The sequence below is a fragment of the Manis pentadactyla genome, chromosome 18, assembly GCF_030020395.1.
Source record: "Manis pentadactyla isolate mManPen7 chromosome 18, mManPen7.hap1, whole genome shotgun sequence".
NCBI classification, from domain to species: Eukaryota; Metazoa; Chordata; class Mammalia; order Pholidota; family Manidae; genus Manis; species Manis pentadactyla.
In genome coordinates, this window is record NC_080036.1 from 29,727,549 (window position 1) to 29,751,898 (window position 24,350).

General features: G+C 44.0%; 1 protein-coding gene across 5 annotated transcripts in view; it reads left to right on the top strand.

Annotated features, from left to right (window-relative positions):
• Positions 1-24,350, top strand: part of EFL1 (elongation factor like GTPase 1) — a 104,939-nt gene that overhangs the window by 145 nt on the left and 80,444 nt on the right. Inside the window, exons 1-8 of one of the 5 annotated variants that reach the window (XM_036932035.2) lie at positions 11-99; positions 480-589; positions 3,449-3,516; positions 5,669-5,753; positions 12,216-12,349; positions 13,517-13,654; positions 15,235-15,449; positions 23,765-23,888. In XM_036932035.2, the coding sequence (XP_036787930.2) occupies positions 499-589; positions 3,449-3,516; positions 5,669-5,753; positions 12,216-12,349; positions 13,517-13,654; positions 15,235-15,449; positions 23,765-23,888 (855 nt within the window). In that variant the 5' untranslated portion in view covers positions 11-99; positions 480-498. Of the gene's footprint in view, positions 1-4; positions 100-479; positions 590-3,448; positions 3,517-5,668; positions 5,754-12,215; positions 12,350-13,516; positions 13,655-15,234; positions 15,450-23,764; positions 23,889-24,350 lie in introns of those variants that run through there. The other 4 variants (XM_036932038.2, XM_036932042.2, XM_036932043.2 and 1 more) reach the window with 4 other exon arrangements.

Consider the following 24,350-nt stretch of genomic DNA (forward strand, 5'->3'; position numbering starts at 1 on the left):
TCCCGCGGCGCGGGCGTCCTCGTCGGCTCCGAGCGGCGGGGGCGGGGGGCCGCTGCCGGTGCCCCGGGTCTCCGGGGAAGGGAGAGCGGGGCCGCGGAGGTGAAGGGAGTGTGGGGGCGAGGTTCTCCCGTTTCACGTGGAAGGGGCTGAGCGCTTGGGTGCACCTGCCCGGTTCACAGCTCGTGACCCCAGACCTCCCGGGCCGAGGCCGTGCACTTGCGGGGAGGCGGGCGGGTGGCGCCGGCCGGCGCCGGAAGGACGAGCAGGCCCCCCAAGGACAGTCGTGAAGGGGCAGGTGCCAAGCGCCCCCAGTGGACTTGGACCTGGGTGGTGCACGCTTTCTGTGAACGCCCGTGGGGCTCTTAGTTGAAGGAACCTGAGGAGCCTTGTCAGCCCCCAGCAGTAAAAAAAAAAAAGAAAGAAAAGCATACCTTGACCCTTAGCCTTTATGCCATTTGTAACGCGTACCTAATGTTTAGTCCCAGGAAACCAGTGACCATGGTTCTCAGTAGTTTGGATAAGACGATCCAGCTCCAGAAAAACACCGCTAACATCAGGAATATCTGTGTTTTGGCTCATGTTGACCATGGTAAGGACTTTTTTATGTGGCTTCTTTAAAGCAATTAAGTGGGGTGTGTCCACGTGTGTCAGTGGAGTGGCGCTGTGGGCAGTCGGGGGTGTCGCTTGCTAAGAAGCAAGTTTTGTTCCCTTTGAAAGTTTGATATCAGAAAAGTACACTGTGAAGCATTTGAAATGAGCACAGCTAGTTAGTGATCAGCATTGCTCTGTATAGTATATGTTATTTGTTTTTTTAAAGAACTTCTTGAGTTTCTGTTAAACTATGAAGAATTTTTGAAATGGCTTTGAACTATAAAAAGCCTGTAGTCTTGACATGATGTCCTGAGAACCTGTGTTATGTGCTTCTGTTTAAGTCATTAGCTATTAGACATCTGATAAGTTCGGGGTATTTTGATAGGTTCATCAGATAGTAGAGCTTTATGAATAGGGCACCAGCCTGGCTGTAGAAATTTGGGGTTGAGGCAGCAGAAAATGAGACAGCCCAAAAGTAGACCATGAGGGTTGAGAGAACTGGAAGATTGGCAAGCTAGGAATAGGTTAAGAAAAGGCTTCCAGCATAATCACTATTGGAGATGACCCTTGAAGGGGGACTCATGGTAACAGGTGGTGACACACATTCCAAGTGGGAATAGTGTCATGCAAATACAGCGACAGGGGGAGAAGGAAACGTGTGTGACTGAAGCACAGGACATGGGAGGGGCAGGGATAGCTAGGCATGGTGTGCGTGACTGACACATGTCACTGTGACACCATAGCATTGCTTCCTGCAAAGCCGGTTCCTCCTTAGTTCAGGGAGCCACAGCAAAGCGATAGGCGTGGGTATGTGAAATAAAACCTGCTGACTGTCTGGAAGGTAAGTAGTAATAGATGAAAGTGAAGAGGCAGACCAGGCCATATCTCAGAGAGCCCTTCCTGCCAGCTGGGCGCCGGGATAAAGGTCGAGCGCTGCAGCCCTGGAGGTAGACAACCTGAGTTCAAAACTCCATTTCAAGTTACTTTGCCTTTTTGAGCCTCAGTATACAACATCTAAACTGGGATGAAAACAGCGCCTGTGTTACAGGATTGTGGGGATAGGGAGAGGCCCTTGGCAGATGAATGCACTATCATGAAGATGGCCGTTGACATTTACCATTAGGTAGCTGGGAGCCATTGGGGGTCAACGTAGAATAATAATGTATCAAATAGGACATTAGAAACACTGGTCTGGTGGAATTGTTTAGGGTGGATTGAAAGGCAGCAAAGAGGTTAGGTGGAGATGGCCTTTGATGTAACAGCTGGAGAGAAGTGCGGGAACTGAAAGGAGAGGTAATGGGTCACCTTACAGGTGGGCTGAAAGGCGAGTTTGAAAGTGAGTTGTGCATGCACATACAGTGACTGACCGGCCCCTTGAGTTTTTATAATTATGCTGAACACATTTTGAGGACATAGGGTTTGGCAGAAGTATTCTTTTTTACTTTGTGAATTAAATCATGTGGCAAGGCAATGGCATGTGTGTTTGTGTATAACTTAATTTAAAAAAGTAATTTAAAATTACTTTTAAGTTAACTCTTTAAAATTATATTAAAATAGTACTGTGCTAGAAAACCTGTGATTCATTTATTCATTCAACAAATATTCAGTGAATGTTCCTTGTATGTGAAGCATTAATCTGGTCCTAGGAATACAGCCACGAATAAAGCCATGTCCCTGCTTTTCTTTGCACTTACACCCTAGGGGACATATGCTTGCTGTACTTAGAATGAATTCTCCTGTCTACTCCATCGGGTAGCAGGAAAGTGAGGCTGTGGGACTATAAGCTGACGTGTATTTACTGACAGACAGCACAGTATTACAAGTCCAGTGCTCCCACCCACTGACTGGTCTGTGGTGTTAACTCCTACACACAGATGCCGTAGCTTTTCCAAAAACCCTAGAGTGCGATAGGGACTTGTCTTGAAGAAAAAACCCTCCTTTTGTTACTCAGACCAGCTGTGGTAATTGTATATACACCTGCAGCATTCTTCAAAGTTACTTGTTTGTACCACTTGAAATCATGTGGACTTGATAAAGGTAACTGTAAATATGCACTTGAGTATACAAAGAATTTCCTTATAAAGTAGATTGCTAGTTATTTTCCAGTACTAGGGGCACTCGTACTTACAGTGTAGCTGATGCCCTGCACAGGCTTGCGTTAGCTTACTTGATAATGGTCCATTTCCCAATGTCTTTGCTAAGTAAGTATTTTCTTAAGACAGTTTAAGTGGCATCTGCCAGCTAAGGCCATAAAGGTAGTAATGGCAGAAGATTATGTCCTCTTGTTTCTGGGGCATGTTTACCCAGTATACTGTTCAGAGGCAAAAATGATTGCTGTGCTGTTCTTTGTCATTTGGAGCCATTAGGGGTTTAAGTTGATAAGCATGGTCACTGTTATGGATAGTGAGTGATTGATAAAGAAAGTTACAGTTAACTTGATCAGGTTCTTAAGGGCAGATTTTAGTGACTGTTAAGAGTTGTCGGATGTTCTATATTTGATTGGCACAGTGGTTTGTCTCCTCACTTCAGAGTCTGTGCAGTTGGCTCTGTAAACTGTGTCTCGAATCTAAAAAGAAGTTCCGCACTTAAACAAGTTGCTTGACAACTTTTCAGGTGAGGCTGATGATGAGCACAGGGTTGGAGATCCAGGTTCCGGCACTGTGGACTGATACTCTGCTCAGAAGTCTGTGTAGCTCTTTAAAATGCCCATTAATGTCTTGCTTCACTCAGTACTGATAAATAGGAAATCTTTGCTGAACCAGTTCTCATGTTCAGATATTAAATCTGTAGATGTACCCCCCTCCTCTGCTTCCTTTAAAAAAAGAAATAGATTTAATTAATATTGTTATTTTAATAGGGAAAACTACTCTGGCTGACTGTCTTATATCTAGCAATGGAATCATCTCCAGCCGCCTGGCAGGAAAGGTATGTTACTGTATTTATACATACTTGCTGTGTTTCAGTACTGGCTATCTGCAGTGTGGTAAACTATTTGCTGTGTTCTTAGAGGTCCAAAAGGAAGTATGAAGCGTAGTTCATGCATCTATGGAGTTGCCAATCCATTCAGCAAGATAAAATAGATGTTGAGAAAAAGTTATTTCAATATTGCCTTATATTAGTTTATAATAACTTTTTATTAGTGAAAATACGAGTTTTTGCAGCAATTCAAATGATAGGCAGGCAGTATTGTGGAAGATTTCACAGAGGGAGAGATTTTTCATGGGTGGATGAGTTGGCTGGTTTGAGAAGACGACAGAGAAACCATTAGGTGGGGGGAAATAACATGGATAAAGTGGATAAGGCTTGATGTGTGTGTTGTGCTTGATTTGAGTGGAAGATTTGCCTAGAGATGGCTGAGACAGAAAAATGAACTGGTTGAGAGAAGGAGGGCTTCTGAAGCCTGAACGTCTTAGTGAAAATAGTGTTTTAGGAAATGAAATTAAAGAGACTTTTGTTTCTGGCTGTGAGGGGAAAGAACTTGGAATAATTTACTTGCAGCAGAAAAATGGAGATGTCCTTCCCCTTAATGAATTTGGGAATAATGGTCAGGATTTATCAGGTGACTGGAAATAAAGAGAGGAGGAGGTGGAGAAGCAAAATTGAATTAAAAAAAAAAGCAGAGCTGGGAGACTGCAGGGTGGATTGGGCACGTGAGGCAGGTTGTGCGGGAACTGCCCGAGGTGCTCTCCAGAGGAGGCCGAGGAAAACGAGATGGAACATCGGTGCAGTATGTTTCCATTTGTATAAGGCCTAAAACCTGCAACTCTGAATGATATATTGCTTAGTGATACACTCATTTTTAAAAACTTACAAAGAAAACAAGTTAATGAGCAAGGTGAAGTTCAGGATAATGGTGACTCCTGAGCCAGGGGCACACAACGGCCCTTCAAGAGTAATAGGAACCTTTTATTTTCTTTCTTAAATAGGAGGGTGTGTACCAAGGTGTTCATGGTGGTGTTACTCTTTATGCTGTGTACATATTTTGTCTCAACTCAGTGCTTAAAAACATGCCCATGTGGAAGAACAGCAAGGGCCTGAGACTTCTTAGAGGAAGGCCTGTCTGAGAGGGGAGGGGAGCGGCAGCGGGATCTAAGGGGAGCGGAGGAGCTGGATCCTGGCTCCTGGAAGCCTTGCACGTGTGCGCGTGAGCGCAGGTGTGCCCACACTCAGCTCATGGGGTGCGTCTGCCCCTTGCCGCACCGAAATCAGGAAGTGAGGATTGAGAAGTACGACTGTGTTCGGCTAGACCTCACTGGCAGCTTAGGAGTTGGGTTTTGCCAGAGCTGTGGGAACAGAAGCCTTTCTGAAAATTAAGGAATCGATGTGGAATGAATATATGTGCATCACTAAGTTATTCTCAGTTTCTTTTGAGTAATAGAAATGAGTAAATGTGAAGGTTAAGAATTTTTCAGAAGTTTGACAATGGAAAGAAATGAGGCAGGGCAGGGAAAAGACGATTCTGAAGAGGGAGGAGGTCAGTGAGGGGCTTAGCGGGGGCTGGTTCTGCAGGTGGGCACGAAGCCGCCCAGTGCGGACCCGCCGCAGAGCCTGCAGAGCGGGCGTGGGCCCTTGTTTCGTAGCGTGAGTGCCTTACGAGAGCCATCAGCCGAATGGTGATGTTAAATGCATCTTCTGTACTTTTCTTTTTTAAAAAAATGTGAGTTTAAAATTTGCTACTTGGGGAAAAGGAACAGAGGCTCCTCATGCCACTGGAGACCTTCACCCCCTGCCGACCTGTCCAGCAGCTGTGCGCAGGGAGAGGATGGCTGTTCTTGCCCGGAAGAGGTCCTCCACTGCCGCCTCCTGGGTGTTGCTCATGGGCCACCGGGCATCCCTGTGAAACTTGAAGGAGAGCTCTGGGGAGGGTGTGAGGCACTGGGTGCGTTTGGAAAGTGATGACTTCTTTCAGATGGTCTCGTGTTCACCGCACAGCTTCCCTTCTCCAGCCCCTCTGCCCAAAACAGAATGCAAAAAGCTTTTTAGCTTAAAATTTGAGTACTTAAAGCAAAGTTCACACCTGTTCATTTTAATGTTGAATTCCTTGGGAAATAAGGGTGCGCTTGTTGCATTTTTGCAGCTGAGGTACATGGACAGCAGAGAAGATGAGCAGATACGAGGGATCACTATGAAGTCTAGTGCCATTTCCCTGCACTATACCAATGGTGAGTCAGTGGACGTTTTAGAGAAAAACAGTTTTGTATCTTCCATAGCCTCTCTCTCTTCCTGAATTAATTGCATGCCTCAGTTTCTTTGCTTTTTATTCCATGAATTTCGTTCTGGCCTCCAAGTGCTCTACTGTCAGTCAGGCTGTCCAGGCTCGGATGCGGATTGGGGGCCTCTGGCTGGCTGGCTGCACGGGAGTGGCAGTCCCACTGCCCCCCTCCACCCCGGAGATTCAGAGGAAGGTCAGGACTCCTGGGAGCCTGCGGGCGCAGCCCGTGTGTCCCAGTTCCTGGCCGCGTCCTCCTGGTCTGTGACTTGTGTTGAATTTAGAGTCTTGTTTACCTAAGTGTGTGCTGCATGGTATCTACAGCTTGTTTCCCCAAATCAGCTTGTCATTTTGACAGTAACGCCTCTAGAAATTTATCTGACAGGAATAGTTTAGTCAAAATGTGAGATACACATTCATTGATAATTCACCAAAAAGTTTGTATTAGTGGAAAAACAAATGCCAACCTTAATGTCTTGTCTTTGAAAATGGTTAAGTAAACATATATCCATGCTGTGAAGTGCTATGCAGCTGTTCAAACTCTTTGCTCTATATGTAATATAGAGAAAATATGTGAAGAGACAAAAAAAATTTATTGCAAAATAAATACTTATAAGATATGAATGTGTTTAGGTTATAAAAATATGTATGTAGATAAAGATGTCTGGAAAGGTACATACCAAAATCTTAAGATTAGCTATCTGCAGGAAGTGGATCATGTGAAATGTACATTTTTAAGAGTATTTATTTTTGTATTGTTTGGAAATTTTACACAAAATAAGTATTTTCATAATTAGAAAACAATAATAAAGATGAATTTCATTTCCCCAATGGACTGGCCTGTGGTTCATCCTGCGCTGTGGCGTATCTCTGGCACTGACACCAAGGGACATACTGTATGGGGCATGACCACCCCCTTGAGGTCAGTCTTAAAAATAGTTTTGTACCAGAGCAGTTCAGAAGCTCAGAGGTACGTGAATTACCAGCTTTTAATATTTAAAGTGATGCCTCATTTTTTTAAGACTACATCCTACATTTTAAAGGGTATGTCCTCATTCTGTGATCCAGAGAATGGGTCAATGGCCAGTTTATTTCTTACCTTTCTTTATTTTTGTAGATTTCAAGAGCTTCGTAGCTTCCATTTTCCACGCATGTATTAGTCTGTTTTCAGTTGAATATTCCTCTAAGGTCAGTTTTAGTTACTCTCCCTGGACGTTGTCTCCAGTTCTCCTGCCCCTTGTTCTAAACATTTTATAAGGTTTACTTAATGCCATATACTCCCTTAACACTCCTAAGTTGACTTTTGTCTTTCTGGTGTAGTTTTGTAGGGGAATGGGTATAGGACCCTGGGAATTGAATGGTCAAGTCTATTTTTGTTGAACTCATGACCTGTTTCTTACCAACCCCTCTTTGTGCCCCTCCCACAAAGATACCATACATTTATCTGGTCATTTCAAGAGTTAAGAAATACTCCCAACAATACACATTCTATAAAAAGGCCTAAGGGGTTGTAGTGTCTTGGAGTCCGGTAGCCTAGAATGTAGGTAGAGATGAAAGAAATGTATTCAAATAGGCTGAGGAGTCTGGCATTTGTGGACTCGCCCGTCTCAGGCTGTCCTGTCGTCCCTGCTCTGTGGCAGTTCTGTGCACCTGTGAGCGAACGCCGCTCTTGGCCGAACTCCTGAAGTTCTCACTCTGATTTGTCTTTAAAATTTTCAAATGAGTTTACACATTTATATTATAGAAAGTTCAGTATGCTATACAAATACAGTTAAACACAAGGATGAAAAATTACTCCTTGTTTAACCGCCAGTTATTTTGTTCTCAGTTTTTACATTTAATCCAGCCATAATTGCATGTGTGTTTTGCACATAAGCTGTGAGGTAGGTATCTAACTTATGTGCCCCCAAGTAGGTAACTAACTCACTCCAGCCTCAGTTAGACGTGATGATTTAAGTACTGGGTTATAGTTGTTGGTGCAGTGTTGAGGCCCACACGTCTGACATGAGTGAGGCCGTCTGGGGGGACTCTTAGGGCTAGAGAGTGGGTTTTGCTGCCCATGAGACACACCTCCCTGGATGGGGGCGAATGCCATTGCAGCTCCAGCTGATCGGTGCCCTGTAGGAATCTGTTTTTTCAAGAAAAGTTGACATCAAGATTTTTGGTAGGATTTTCCAGTTTTTAAAATATTGAGAGCTTATTTAAAAATTATAACATGGTAGAACACAGTGCAGTGGGGTTTAACTTAGGGGCATTCAGGCATGTGGGCCAGCCATCATCCGGTCAGTGAAACACGCAGGGCTCACCCAGGAGGTAACTGCCGGCAGCTCGGACGTGCCCGCGATGCTGAGACCAAGGACACGGTGGGGCTTTCTGCAAAGACGTCCAAATGCAAGGTCATTTCTTTGTGAACAGCTCAGTCAGGATGAGTGGCTGGTTCTGCTCTGGTGGGGAACTTGCACCCACGTTGGTCTCGGCCATGTCAGGCTCACACAAGGCCCGCATGCGTCAGGAAGTCTTCTTTCTTCCTGAGAGGGAGTGGCTTCCCTTTCCTTCTGGATATGTGAACATTAACCCACGGTTCCGATCATCGTCCTTTTCCTTTGGGACCGAGGGCAGGAGTGAGTTCCCCTGTCCCTTGTTGGACTAAAGGTCAGGTGTTTTCCTCATGATAATGGTGCTTTACTGCTGAGGCATTCAGCTGACTCCGGGCCCTACGGCGGGTGCGTCGCGGTGCCCCTCCGAGCTGGGTGCCTCCTGGGCGTGCTCTTGCACATCTTCACAGCCGCTCTCTGGGGTGGGTACTGTCGTCGTGTTCCGTATGTGCACGGAGGAGCATGCGTGGCTCAGACACTTTGCCCAGGACGGTAGTTAGCATGTAGTTACATTTCCAGCCTGATTAGACCAGGATTATCTTGGAGGTCAGTCCGTCTAGGAAGTGATTGATTTCCCCTGAAGCGTGATTCCCCCAGTCCACCAGGGATGGCTGGGACTCCTTAGGGACATCTTGTGGCCAGCATTACCCACATTCCTGTTGTCCTTGCCACCGGGTGTGACCTCTCTAGTCATCTCTGACCCATGTTTCATATTCTAACACCCTCCCTCAACTTCCCCCATTCCCTTTCTTCCCAAAACTTATCCGCAGACATTCCAAACATCGCGTATTCCCAGTGTCCTTCTGTTGATGTTCTCCTTCTCCTGCCTGACTGTTTCCGAGGACGCTGCTTTCCTTGAACTCGAGGCGAATGCCACCCGTTCGTACCTGCTCCATCCCCTCCCGGGTTGGGGCAGGCATTCCATCCTCCTGGTGTCCTGGTTCTGGCCCAAAGCTTAATTCTTCCACCCTTGTTTTAAAACTCCATCTCTTTTGACACCCATAGTGTCCAATTATTCCCCTCAGCTGTCAGCTCCTGGCCACAGTCCCTGTTCAGTAGGACTTTGGCACCTGGCTCCTAATTCCCCTTTTACCTGTACCCACTGAGGTCTCTTTTACCACCCTGAGAGTGACTGTCCCTCAGCCGAGTGCTTTGATCTCCGCTCCACCCCACTGTCCTGGCTGCCTTCTGGATCTTAGAGTCACTGGGACCTGTCCCCTTGGACATTTCCAGTTTAAACCCTCCCTTTGCACAGTGTCCCAGCCCTCTCCCCTTGTACGGAGGACCCACTCTGACTTCCTAAAGCCCTTCAGTCTCGTGCGCCCCTCAGCGTCCTCCATTCATCCCCGTGTAGAGCCCAGATGTGTCATGTCACTGGCAGTCTGCTCGGTCCTCAGTCTCTGCTTCCTTGACCTTCTGCCATGCTCCTTCCAGGAAAGCTCTGATCCTCCCTAGGGCCGACTGTCTGCTTCGCCTTCATGTGCCTGAGCGGGTCTAGCTTCCCCTCGGGACGGCTGGCAGGCCTCTCGAGCTCCTTGCTTGGGTGACGCTCATTGCCTTCCAGCGGCATTTGCCCACCCCTCATCCCCTCCCCTCAACCTCAGTAGAAATCTTTACCTTCTGTTTCACAGCAAGTGGAAGAATTCTCTCAACTGCTTGCCACCACCCCTCAAAACCTAATGGTATTAGTATCTTCGCTTGCCTCCTGTCATTGTGAAAGGCCTGTGCTCTGGACTTCTCCCCTATTTTCTCTCCTGTTTCTTCAGTCTCTCCCTTCCCTTTGTCCTAATGTGCCTAACCATCAGTTTTTAAGCACGCTCAGGTCTGTCTTTAAGGTATATGAATGTGTCTCCCTTTTTTAGTTCCATGTCCCCCTGGTGGACTTAGACAAAGGCACGCTGCTGTCACTCCTTCCTTCAGTTGTTGTGACAGTAGGACCTACTCCTTACGGTGATGGCACATGTTAGGCAATGTGAAATTGTGGGAGAGAGAGTGGTCCTCGGTCTCTGAGTTCCCCGCCAGGGTGGAGTAGGCATCGGGAGTCCAGGCAGCTCGCAAAGGCTCGGAACCCTTATACGGGTTCCAGGAAGCGAGCATCAGCCTGTGCTTTACTCTAGGGTTTCTTATTCTGGTGCTGGTGAGTCAAAGAATCAAGAACGTGGCCTTGGAACTACTCGGTTCACTACCTGCGCAGCAGGATTTCGAAGGTGGTGGAGATGTTCTCAGTGAGTCTGAGCTCAGGGCACGGCCACAGACGGGGTGGTGGGTATAGACTGGCATCTATACCACGGAGAGAAACCAAAGGGAGCGGGGTGAAGCACAGTCACAGTGGCCCGCATGTGGTCCGGCTAGTCTGTGGAGGAAGCTCTGGGGGGAGCCTCTGGATGGGTTTATGTAGCATGAAAATGTGTTTGCTGTTCAGTTGTTTCTAGGTCATAGATCACTGTTCCCTCACCCTTATGTGAACCTCCTCAAAACACACACACACTCTCTCTCTCTCTCTGTATACATCTCCTCCTTTTAGGTCCACATACCCCTGCAGGGACTTAGACAAAGGCATACTAATGCCTGTATTTCGGATATTTTTGTGGTTAGATCTCATCTTCTAATACACTGTAACATAAAAGATACTTGTATGAACTCAGATCTTCATCCATAACTTGAGTGTTTCTCTTTGTTTTAAGGAAAATTCTCACCAACCTTCTGTGTGCTTTAGTGAACGTCTCAGTGTTTTGGAAGTCGGACGTGATCTGTCACATGAAGTCGGGCTGTTCCCAGGGGAGATGTCTGGGGCCGCGGTGATGGCTGTGCACCTTCACCGAAACAACTTTTGTGACACTTTGAACCCAAAGGCTCTGTGGGCAAGGGAGAGACTCCTCCCATAGTGCCCTGTCAGCAGGTTACCTCTTAGAATTAACTTGAGGTCCTCCAACTTTATTTTTTCCCAGTTACCTGCAACAACAACAAAAAAGCTGGGTTGGTTCTCAGCTTATTAGGTCAGTCCCCTGAAATGAAGGTACGTAACTGCAATGCCCAGGAAATACAGCAAAAAGGCCATAGCAGGAACTAGTCTAATTCACTGCTTCAGGACTGTTCCAAATTGGGAAGGTCATTTATTAGCAAGTTATATTGTGGGGAAAATGCTTTGAATGGCCCATAAATCATAACAGTCAGCCCTGTGGTTGTTAGGCATTCAAATAACTATTTTGCCTTTAAAATGGAGTTACATCAAGTTTAGTAGCAAATGAGTATAGAATTCTAATGAATTGCTGTTTCTTTGCACTGTTTACTCAGCTATGTTGTATTGTTACATCTCTGTAAGTCAGGGTGGCCAGTTCTCACTTGGCCTGGGCCTGACACAGGGGCGAATGGATGTGGGCCTGACGGGGGTGCTGGGTCTGGGGACCTTCAGAGCGGGAGCAGCACAGGTCAGCAGGGTCATCGCCCTGCTGCGAGCTTGATACTTTCGTCATAAAGGTCACGGGAGATAATACCTGAGAGCACGTGTCACGCTGCCTGGCATATACTAAGTGCCCCTCCGAGTGCTGGAGAATCGAGTCTGAAGCTTGGCTGAGCAGATGTACATGCTGCTCTTTGAGAAGTGGTGGGGGGTAGTTGGCCACCTTCTTTGTGTCTTCAAATTGGTTATTTCCTGCTGGGTCCCTTTGAACAGCGTTCACTCAGTCTCAATGCCCTCATCTGTGAAATGGATACGGTGGTGGTCACTTCGCAGGTGCGTTGTGAGGGCCCGGCAGTGGGAGGTCAGCGTGTCGCGAGTGCTCAGCCCGCACCCGGCTCACGGCGCCCTGAGGAAGAGGTGACGACTGGAATAATGACGTCCTTCAACATTTTTTTATAGATGCCACTTGAAATCGAGTTCCATCAGTGGGAATGCCTAAATTGGAGTGCTACTGTTGACTGAGCCTTTGGCTTCTTAGCTTTATTCAGTCATTGCATAGATGCTTTCTCATTCTAGAATTTGTGAGGAAGAGTATTGCCCCCTATGCTCTGAAAATGTCTGCTTTCCACCTTGATTTCAGGTAGCGAGGAGTACCTGGTCAATCTGATAGACTCTCCGGGACATGTGGATTTCTCCTCGGAAGTGTCCACGGCTGTTCGCATTTGTGACGGCTGCATCATCGTGGTGGACGCCGTGGAAGGGGTCTGTCCACAGGTAGAGGATCGTAATGTGGAAATACTAACTGAAGTCCAGCGACAGTCAGAAAGTTGGTTTCGTATCTCATTCAGCAGCGTCCCGGTCTGTGCCGGAGTTCACTTGCCCGAGTTTGGAAGGGATCTTGGAGAGGAGGACTTGAGCTTCAGTTCCTGGGCAGTGTTTGTGGACCCCTCTTAGGGAGGAGCTCAGCAGAAGTGGGAGCTGTTGAATTTGGGCAGGATCTGGAGGTTTTAACGCCCATGGAGTAGGTTTCTGGTAGTGAAAGGCTGACAGTGGGCAGCGAGCTGCTGAGCTGGTCCCCCCGGGGAAGAGCCCTCCTTCTCTGCTGCCTCCTCGGCCACCGTCATGCCTCGGCCGCCTGCACACACTCCTCTCCCGTCTCGCCCTTCCACACCCTTCGTCTGGTGTGTGTCATCTTTTTCACCAAAGTCCGAAAAGTTCCTCCAGGAAGAGGGTGAGCAGATAGCTGTGGGGGCAGGCTGGCGCTCAGAGAGGCTCTCTAAGCTCAGTTCTTGTAATAATTTTTTTTGAGACTATTTTATCTTAAAAAATGTCACTTTTTTATTCTGCTTATTAATACACCTCTGTTTGTTTTAATGTTTTTAAAAATGAATAATAAAACGTTTAAATTACTCAGGAAGTTTGCTAATTTCAGGAAGATGTGCCATAATTATCCTGCCGGTCCCCCTCTGATTCCCCCTGAGGGCAGTGTTAGTCTCCGTAGTGTCTTAGGTATCCTGACAGGGTCTGAAAACAGCGCACCTGGCTTCAGAACGGAGGACAGTGGTTAACTCGGAGATGGGAGGGTGAGCGGAAAGGTGGCCCCAGGGGCTCCTGGCGGCATGTCCTGTTTTCTGGCTTGTGTCTTGGAAACAAGTTTGTTTCTAACTGAGTGTGTGTAATTCTGCCCAAATCTTCACTAACTTCCTCGCAGTTTCATTTATCCTTGAGTAAACTGTCAGTTCCCTAGAGGCAGGATGATTCTTGTCTGTAGTTCTTTGCCCCCGTTATGTACTTTGTGGCTGTCCAGCGGGCACCTGTGCCCGCTGGCATCATCTGAGCTGTGGTAAGGGGTGTGAGAGTAAGCTGTCACTAATCAGGCTTCTCTGATGTGCTTTAACTGTTCAGCTCATGACTTTACACTTTCTTTTCTGTTCTCATCAGACACAGGCAGTTCTGCGGCAGGCCTGGCTCGAAAACATCCGTCCAGTTTTAGTGATTAATAAGATAGATCGCTTGATAGTGGAACTGAAATTCACCCCACAGGAAGCCTATTCTCACCTCAAGAATATTTTGGAACAGGTATTTTACCCTTTACTCCAGAATTTTAAAAATTGAGGTTCAAAGAAGAGTGTGAAGAAGTTGTTAAGTATGATTCATTGCTACAGAAAATTCACTTATTCAGAACCTTTCCGCTGAGAGTCCTATGTGTTGAAATCGTCATACCACAACAGATACGACAGGCATCTTAGGGTCCCCTCCATCTTCTAGAATCATCCTTGTATAAAGCATAGGTGGCAGGTTTTAACACTCCCTTGTTTAAAACCTTGTAGTTTTGTTCCAGAGTGAAGCAATAAGGCACTTGGTTTTTAGTACCTGTCTTTAGATAAAATTCCACCTAAGTGTCCATTCATTTATTTATTCAACAAAGTATTTGCATGGCTACATGGTGAATAAATGGATTCTTGGATGTCCATTGTGTTCTAGGGGTTGTGAATAAAAAGACAGACCAGAGTCCTTATTTTCAAAGATGTTAGTGTGGTGGGAGAGACAAATGGTTAAAAGAGACATTTGGAAGACTGAACTACACCCTGCCTGTGACTTGAGAGCATAAGGGAGGCCACGTCACCCAGGCTGGGCTGGCGGGGAGAGCCAGGGAGGAGAAGTCCAGCAGCAGAAACCTTGGAGTGGAAGGAAGCTAGTGTTTGTCAGGTGGGAATCATGGCCAGGTCATTCAAGCGGGAAGGGGTAAGACACACATAAGTCATGAAAGCAGGACAAAGTACGCTATGTGTCCTTCGGAGAACTGTGAAATGTTGTCGCTGAAGAACGAGGTCGTGCTAAGCAGCGATGAGAGGCAGGGGTAGAAGGGATACAGGGCTTGGATTATGTGAACCTCATATGCCGTGCATGCAGGCCTGACCTGTCATCTTGAAGACAGTGGAGCACCAGTGATGAGACCAACTGGAGAATATTTATTCACTAAGGGGAGGAAATGGTAAAGGCAGTGCAGTGTCAAAGGTGGAGTACTGGATCTAGTGCCCTTCAGAGACAGACCAATGGGCATGGGTTGCCCTGCCCTGCAGGGGAAGGATAAGGCCCAGTGGTGTCTGCAGATACAAATGGCTTACAGGTTGGAGCGTGGGGAGTTTGCATGATATCTGAAGAGTAGGTTCCATTTTCTCTCGGAGTTAGGAAATAAGAGCACTTACCTGGGATTGAAAATAGTTGGGGGTTAAGGGCTGGGAGGAGGGCCCGAGGCGAGTGGTGAGAAGTTCAAACAGCTGATGTGCAGAGTGGCAAGGGAAATTGATCAAGGTTACGAACTAGGATTTCCGGGGTTGGAAGCCATGAATTTCTAGTGACACCGGGCCCTGGTAGTGGAAAACAAGTTAAAGATGTGGCAAGTTAATGTTTGCTTTAAATTAATAATCACAAATGACCTTCCAAAAGCTTTATAGTTTAGTTTTGCTGGGTTTAGAAAGAATGGATTGACAACCTGTAAGTTAATTAATGTTATAAATGCCAACACCCTATGTGTGACCTTAATATGAGCCCAAATTGACCACTGATTCTAGGCTTAATGAGGGTTGGGCAGTGTCTCCCATCATGTCTGTGTTGAGCATCTGAATGACAGTCTACCATCTCACCATCTCTCCTAGATTAACGCACTCACAGGAACTCTTTTTACTTCTAAAGTCCTAGAAGAAAGAGCAGAGAGGGAGACTGAATCCCAGGTGAATCCAAATGCCGAGCAGGGAGAGCAAGTGTACGACTGGAGTGCTGGCCTAGAGGGCACGGACGATTCTCACCTCTACTTCTCTCCAGATCAGGGAAATGTGGTGTTTACGAGTGCCATAGACGGCTGGGGCTTTGGGTAAGTCTGTCTGAATCTAATTAAATCTCTGTGTGGATTTCATATCCAGCTGATATTTTTAATTACGTTTTTTATTTTGAGATAATTGTCAGTTCACATACAATTCTAAGATGGAATAGAGAGCATTTGCTTGTAAACTTCACCCAGGATCCCCCAGTGGTAACATCTTGCAGAATTATAGTGCAATATATCACAGCGGATGTGACATTGATACGGGTCGATCACCACAGAGATCCTTATGTCGCCCTAATACAGCCACACCTACTTCCTTCCCACCCCCAAGCCTCCCTAACCCCTGGCAGCCACTAACTGTTCTCCGTTACTGATTTGTTATTTCAGGAGTGTTAGAGGAGTGGAATCAAACAGGGTGTAACCTTTTCTGGACTAGCCTTTCTCATCCAGCGTAGTTCTTTAGAGACGTAATCTAAGTTACATGCATTAGTAGTTGTTTCCTTTTTATTGCTTAGTAGTCCATGGTGTGGATGTACCACAGTTTATTCACCCATTGAAGGACCTCTGAGTTTTTCCAGTTTTTGGCTATTATGCGTAAAGCTGCTATAAACATTCATATATATGTTTTCATGTGAATATATTTTCATTTCTCTGGGATAAATGCCTGGGAGTACCTTTGCTGTATTATATGGTAGTTGTAATTTTAGTTTTTGAAGAAACTGTCCAGCTGTTTTCCAGAGCAGATACCATTTTACATCACCTCCAGCAGTGTATGAGGCTCCAGTTTCTCCACATCTTCACCATCATTTGGTGGTGTCACTGTTTATTTTTATTTTTATTTTTTTAGTCATTCTGATGGGTTTAGTAGGTACTAATAGGTTATTGTGATTTTAATTTGCACTTTCCTAACCGCTAGTGATGTTGAACGTATTTTCGTGTTCAGATTTGTCATCTGTGTGTCTTTGGCTGGTATGTCTTTTCATATCCTTTGTTTTCTTTTTAAATTGAGATATAAATGGCATTAGTTGAAGTGTACAACATACGGATTTGGTATTTGTGTTTATATATACGTATTACGAAATGATCACCATAGTATGTCTAATTAACATGTGTCACCTTACATAGTTACAAAGAAACCTTTTTTTCTTATGATGAGGACTTCTAAGATTTACTCTTAGCGACTTTCAAATATACAACACAGCTTTAACTGTAGTCTCCATGCTGTACGTTACATCCCCATGACTGACTTATTTTATAACTGGAAGTCTGTACTTTCTGACTACCTTCCTCCATCTTGCCCATTCTGTACCCACCTGTGGCACCAGTCTGTTCTCTGTGTCTCTGAGCTGGTTTGTTTGGGTTTTTTTTTCAGATTCCACATATAATTGAGATCGTACGGTATTTGTCTTTCTCTGTCTGACTTACTCTCAGTGTAATACCCTCAAAGATCTATCCATGTTGCTACAAATAGCAAGATTTCATTCTCTTTTTTTATGGCTGAATAGTAATTCTATTACACACACACACACACACACACACCATCTTCTTTATCAGTCCATCTGTCAGTGGACACAGGCTGTTTCCATATCCTGGCTGTTGTAAATAACGCAGCAGTGAACATGTTTTTTTTTCAATAAATAACCCAGAAGTAGATTTGCTGGATCATATAGTAGTTCTGTCTTTAATTTTTTGAGGAAGCTCCATACTGCTTTCCGTAGTGACTGCTCCATATATTCCCACCAGCAGTGTGGGAGGGTTCTCTTTTCTCCACGTTCTCACCAGCACTTGTATTTTTTTGGTAATAGCCATTCTGACATCTGTGATGTGATATCTCATTGTGGTTTTGATTTGTGTTTCCCTGTTAATTAGTGATGTGGAGCATCTTTTCCTGTATCTGTTGGCCATCTGTATGTCTTCCTTGGGAAATGTTCAGCTCCTCTGCCCATTTTTAAATTGGATAATTTTTTTTTCTGTTGAGCTGTATGATTTCTTTATCTATTTTGGGCATTAACCCCTTATCAGATACATGATATGCAAATATTTTCTCACATTCAATAGATTGCCTTTTCATTTTGTTGATTATCTTCTTTGCTATATAGTCCTTCGTCCATTTTCTAATTGTATTGTTTCTTTTTTTTTACTGTTGAGTTTTAAAAGTTCTTTATATATTCTGTATACTAGTCCTTTGTCTCCTAGGTGCTTTGTAAATATTTTCTCCTAGTCTGTAGTTTGGCTTTTCATCCTCTTAACAGTATCTTTCACAGAGCAAGGTTTTTTATTTGGGTGGAAGTCCATTTTATCAATTTTTTCCTTTTATGAATTACGTTTTTTGAGTGCAGTTTAAGAAGTCTGCCTAGTCCTAGAACCTGAAGGTTTTCTCTCATGTTTTCTTAAAGTTTCATAGTTTCACTTTTTACATTTACGTGTGTGGTCCATTTCGAGTTAATTTTCTGTATGAGATGTGAAAACTGGGTCAAGGTTTTTTCGTTTTGTTTCACTATGGGTGTGCAGTTACCCAGCACCATTTATTGACAAGGCTGTATCGCCTGTATTGGCTTTTTGTACCTTTGTCAGAATCATCTGGACATGTTCACACGGGTCTCTTTCATTGATCTGTGTGTCTGTCTGTCCACCAGTACCACAGAGCTTTCATTACTGTAAGTATGTAAGTCTTGAAATCAGATAGTTTACATCTACATTCTTCTGTTTCAAAATTGTTTTAACTGTTTAAGAGATTGTGCTTTTCCATATATGTTTTATGATAATCTTTGTCAGTAGCTGCAAAAAAATTTTGCCACGATTTTAATGAAAAATACATGGTAAACTTGTATATCAGTTTGAAGAGACTTGGCATCTTTACTATGTTGAATAAATATTTCTTCATTTACTATGTTCAGTAAATGTTACTATGTTGAATACTATATGTTTATTTTATTTTGATTGTCTTTGATTTCCTTCATCAGCATTTTGTAATTTTCAACATGTAAGTCCTGTACATATTGTATTAGATGTGCACCTAATTTTTCTTTTTTTTTGAGCACTTATAAATGGTGCTGTATTTAAAATTTTGGTGTTCAGATATTCATTCATTCCTACTACATAGAAATAAAATTAATTGATTTTTTTATATGTTGATCTTGTACCTGGTGACCTTCCTAAACTCACTTAGTAGCTCTAAGAGCTCTGTAGATTTCTTGGGATTTTCTACAAGACAGTGAGGTCATCTGCAAATAGGGACTGTTTTATTTCTTCCTTTCCTGTGCCATTTTCTTTTCTTGCCTTATTGCACTGGCAAGAACTTCCAGCACTATTTGATAAAAGAGTAGGGAGGGTGGACATCCTTGCCTCATTCTCAGTTTTAAGGGGAAAGCATTCAGTTTTTCACCATTAGGTATAATGTTGGCTGGAGGTTGTTTTTAAATGTTTTTATCAAGTTGAGGAAGTTCCTTTTTATTCCTTTTTTTCCTGAGAGTCATTATTATAAATGGGTGTTAAATTTTGTCAGATGTTTTTTCTCTATCAATTAATATTATTTTTTAACTTGTTAAAATAGTGGTTTAGATTGATTTTTGAATATTGAGCCAATCTTGCATCTCCTTATAGATTTAATATACAACTCATTTTTTTTTAAACTCTATTTTTTAGATAAATTCAAAATTCAAAAGGTATAAAAATGCATGCCCTGTAAAGTCTCCCACACACCCTCTCTCAGCTTTTCATTTCATTTCTCCACAGGAAATGGTGTGTCCTGGCAGTTTTTTGTGTAACCTCTGCAGAGTATTTATGTACATATGAGCAAATACATTTATATCAATTTTGTTATCTATACTGGCAGTTATTATCTGAGGCTCAAAGACTTTGAGCAATTTTTTTACCATGACTTAGTCACTAAGTGGCAGAGCTGATACTGAGTTTAAAGTCGGCCTGACACTGAAGTTCATGCTTTCTTACCATGGTGCCTCTGTGGGATCTTCACGTGGAATATAGGGGCCCTGTTTCTTCTAATTGCCCTCCTGGAAAAGTAGAGGGCCATGTAAGAGTGACATTAGATTTTGGAGCGTGGTAGGCAGTAAATCACATTTCTTAAACACAGCCACTATTGACTTGTGGAATTAGAAAATTCAAATGTAATTAAAGGATTATTGAGAAAAGTGTCTTCAGCTTGCATCAACAGTTATGGAACTATAATGAAATTAACTTTAGTTGTGGGCTTAATCTTGCATATAATTTGCAGGAATAAGAAAAATAGAAATAATTTTTCTTTATAGAAAAACCAGGGGTACACTGCCTGGGAGGGGCCTGGCCCTTCCTGGCTCTCTCTTGTCCTGTTGGCAGGAGTGCACTCTTTGACTTCCTTTTGACTGAACACGCTTTGCCTTGGGCAGTATAATACATCATAGTACCGTAATTTTTCTGTTAGTGATCAGGTATGGATACCTTAGTCCACTCAGTGCCTATAAAGGTCATACCAGAATTGAATTAATTTAGATATAAAGAAAATGGAAATCACAAACCTGCTAAAGACTGGTACCTTTAATATGTAGTCGATGACTTGTCCTTATCACCTTTCTGGGCCTCAGTTTTCTCTTCTGAAAAACAAGAATATTAGGCTAAGATAATTTCCAGGAGTTTCTTTGAGCTGAAGAAGTATAGTAATTCAGTCAGACCTGTTGATTTCCTAATTTGTAAGCATTTTCCTAGTGAGCCACAAGGTGGGGGGCTTGTCCTTTTTCTTGGAGTGATTTTCATAAATAATTTAATGTTTTATGTGAGTTTTAGTCTAAGTCCCATCAGTCGGGGGAAGTTTATTGTGGAAGGAGAAGGAATGGAGAGAGGCTTAAACAGAATAAGGGCAACTTCTGTGTCTCTCACAATTCGGACATTTTTACATGTTTTGTGTCAGGGAATGAATTCCCCTGTATTAGACACGGCTGTAATTAGAGATCTGCTAGTGCCTGTTCTCAACAGATTGATGTGTTAAGTTACGGGAAAATGGTGGAAATGGAAGCACTGGAGACCCTCTCTTGCCAATTTTACTTTAAAATGTCAGTGAGTAAGAAAAACTTGGCAACTTAATGTGTCAAAAAAGGTAGGAATTGAGCACAGTTTTAGAATTTGGAAGCTGGTTTATGAAATCTCATTCAGTGGGATGGGATTGAGAAGTGTGACCAGGGGCTGCACCTGGGGTTCGGGCTGAGTCTGCTCATAGGTGGGGGTAACTCAGGAGAGCCTGCTCTGGACGTGCAGCAGCAGCACGTTGACCTGGGTATCTGGCAGCAGGAACCTAGGTCCTCTTGCAGGGGTAGGAAAGAAGAGACAGCGAGAGGCCCTGCCTGATAGATTTATTTGTGTGTGCGTGCCAGTGTCCCAGAGTCCCGCAGCTGATAACGTTCCCCTGGGGGGGCATGGGCACCTGAGGGCATGTGGCCCGGTCACTTCACAGGAGACCAGGCCAAAGGCAACAGGTCCATGAAGTCTTGGAAAACATGTTCTGCAGAATCTTGTTCGAAGTTTCTGTAAAAGAAATTAATTAAGATAGAATTCAAGAGTGGAGAAGTGTGGTAGAAACTGTTTTAAAATTATAACTAATGACAGATCAATGACTAAGAGCGCTAAGCAATGATGGGGAAGTGTGGATGTTGATGAGCAAATGCTAACTATGGGATTGAAATGAAAAGGATAAAAAATAACAAGATTTTGAGAGATCTGTATGTGTAAATATGATGGGCTAAGGGTGGCCTAAGCAAGTGGGTGAGTTTCTTACTATCATTTATGATTTTGAGAGAGATTTTAGGGTGTGTGTGAGAATTTTTATGTTTGCCACTCTTTGAATTAAAACCAGGAAATTTATCTGACAAGCTGTTGTAAAAAATAAAAGGAAATATAGCAGTGTAGGTAGCAGAAATCAACATTCAAAAAGATTCCTAGAAATATAAACAAATCATACTAGAAATCCACCTGATCGGAACAGTTATGACAGTAAATATATGAAATCCCCCAGTTGAGATAGTTTTTTTTTTAAAGAAGGAAACTTCATTAAAAATATCCAGAGGTTTGCTACATGAAATAGATAAATATAAAGCAAATGGACAGAGGCTAAACATCAAGGTTTGGCTCAATATGTCATTCAGATGTGAACAGAAAGGAGGTTTGGCAATATTAATGATAAAGCAGAATTTATGGCCAGTGTATTGTGGCAGAAGCGTCATTTCTCTATGGGTAACTGATACATTCCTGTAGTGAAGAGATCAGCTGGATGTATCAACTGTCATAACAAAGTACATGAGACAAAACAGAAGTAGATGTCCGCAGGCGTATGGGTGGGGCAGATTTTATCATATCACGGTTGTTAACAGGTGAATTAGAAACGTAACCCATATGAATAGTGTAATAACTAAAGTCAGAATTTGTTTTAAGGGTCAATGAAGGATATAAGAAAATTGGTTGTGTATCAAGCAGAAACACAGTGCAAGTTCAAAAAATATGAACGTATTGAAAGTTTGATGTGCTAATCACTTAGTCATCATCTGTAGTTTTGACCATCCAGGAACAGACCCAAGTTGCCAAGGTGACGGTCAGTGTCAGCTTGATCGCGGAGGCCCCAGCGAGCGTCGCTGTGAAGCGCACAGCGCTCTGGTGAAGTGAGCGTGGGAACTCGGGCCGCAGCAGCTGCCTCCTCTTGGCGGCCCCCTGTGGGTCCTGGCGTGGGGCTGCGCGTCTGCGCAGAGGACTGCAGCCCACCTGGCGAGACTGGGTGGTGACAGTGGAAAGCTGCAGGGAGAGAAGGGTCTGGAAGGAAGGTTCTGTGGCCTGCTCTCAGTGTGCTTGACCACAGGAATCTAGGGAGGAGGCCTGGCTCTGGGCCCTGAGCCCTGGGGAGGCAGCAAGCCAGAGCCTGTTTGATTTTGAGGCATAGGCCCTCCGCCTGATGAAGGCCAGCCACTGACCTTCTCCCCACTTGCGGGGTCATGACTGAAATGGAAGAGAGCTGCGTGCTCCTCCGGCCCCACGCACGAGGGAAGCCCTAGTCTGCACAGTGAGGTAAGGATTCACAGGGAGAGGAAGGGTTCCTCCTGCAGGAAGACCAGAAAAACTATAAATTAATAATATAGTAATAACAGCATAGTTTATGCATATGACTTATTTATACATAATGAATATAAATAAAACAATAGAATAGAAGCTAACATTTGGAAAATTAAAACCTCAACTAAATAAATAACTGTTGAATCAAATGGGAAATAAAGTTTACAAGCACTAATTGCTTTAGAAGTAATGTACCCTTGAAGCCAACTGCAGAGTATCAGCAGCCTGTAACTGTTTAATTTGAATTGTGTTTCTTGGCTGGGTATTTTCTTCTCTTTAGCCCCCAGTGAGAGAGGACACTGGATATTCAGCAGTTTCTGTAGTGTCTGCTTTTGCTAGTAAGCTGCTGCCCGGTGCTCTTCACTCTTCTGGTTCTGACCATTGAGCTTCCACTCCTCCAGCTTCTTACTGCCCCACCGGCTTCCATTATCATGAGAATATCAGTGAATTGGCCTCCGTGGTGTTAACCCCTGGATTCTAGCAATGCAACAGTTGCTGACTGACATTAGGAATTGTCTAGAATGTTAGCTTGGATGCCTTCTGCAGTGGAGATAAGAGCAGGTATTCTTTAAGATGCTGGTACTTTTAAGAATTGGACTCAAACTTTAAATATATACTGTTCCTGCAGAAAAGTTATTGTCTAGGGCCCTTATGCAGACGGTGCAGGGACTGCGAACAGAATCCTTGTGGTCAAGTGGCTGTTCTCACGTGGCTGGGGTTTGCAATGGAGCAGACCTGCTGCTAACTGGTTTCTCTAAGGGTCAGGAGAGTTTAGTACCTGGGTGTATGTTTCCTTTTTAATCCAGGATGCTAAAAAGCCTTTTTGGCAGATTCTGGCTCTAGATTTTGTTTTCTTCGTCCACACAGGCATCTATAGTAGTGAAGGGCTGAAACACAGTTTATTGCTGGCATTGTAATGGGCAGCAGGAGCCAGGATGGTCCCTGTGACCTTGTTTTACACGTGCAGAATTTTAAAAAGGAGCTAGAGCATCAATTCTGATTGCTAGGGCTGTCGAGAGAGTGGGACAAGGACACGGGCTCTGGAGCCAGGCTGCTTGGGTGTGAGTCCCAACTTCACTTATTACCTGTATAGTATGTCTGTGCTTCATTATTCTCTTCTGCAAAATGGGGTAGATAATTAGCATCTACTTTGTAGGCTCGTTGGAATGATTATGTTTATTAATACATTGGCTGCACTTGGAACAGTGTAGAAACATTCAAGTTTGGCTATAGTCATACTTACTGTTGTCAACATGGACACTTGCTTTTTCTTCCAGAATTGAGCATTTTGCCAAAATCTACAGTCAAAAAATTGGCATCAGAAAGGAACTTCTTTTGAAAACCTTGTGGGGAGATTATTATATAAATATGAAGGCCAAGAAGATTATGAAGGCCGACCAGGTAATGTGGCATATGCCCCTTCGATTGTTGGTCACATTCTTGTGTGAAAACCTGTCCTGTATCACCTTTAATAGATGTAATTTGGCTTTGGTGTATGTGGGTTAATTCATAGCAAATTTTTTACTGAATATATTTTTATTAAATATATTAAATATTTTAAAGCTCATGAGTCTTATATCCAGGTATTGCTTAAATAGAGTTCTTTGAATATAGGGATCAAAGAACTGTTTTTTTGTCCTGTTTTGTTTTTTAAGGGGAGCAAAAAATCTGATACTGAGTAGTTGAAGACACATTTTGCATCATGCTTTTACATTACACCTTCACTGCAAACAGAAGCCTCTTCCGTGTCACTGTGTGGCCCACACTGCATTCCTGGTCTCAGCCAAGACCTCCCGGAGAACACTGGGCAGCATGCAGTGCTAACGGGGAGGCACACGTGCTCGCCCGAACCCTTCCTCCCAG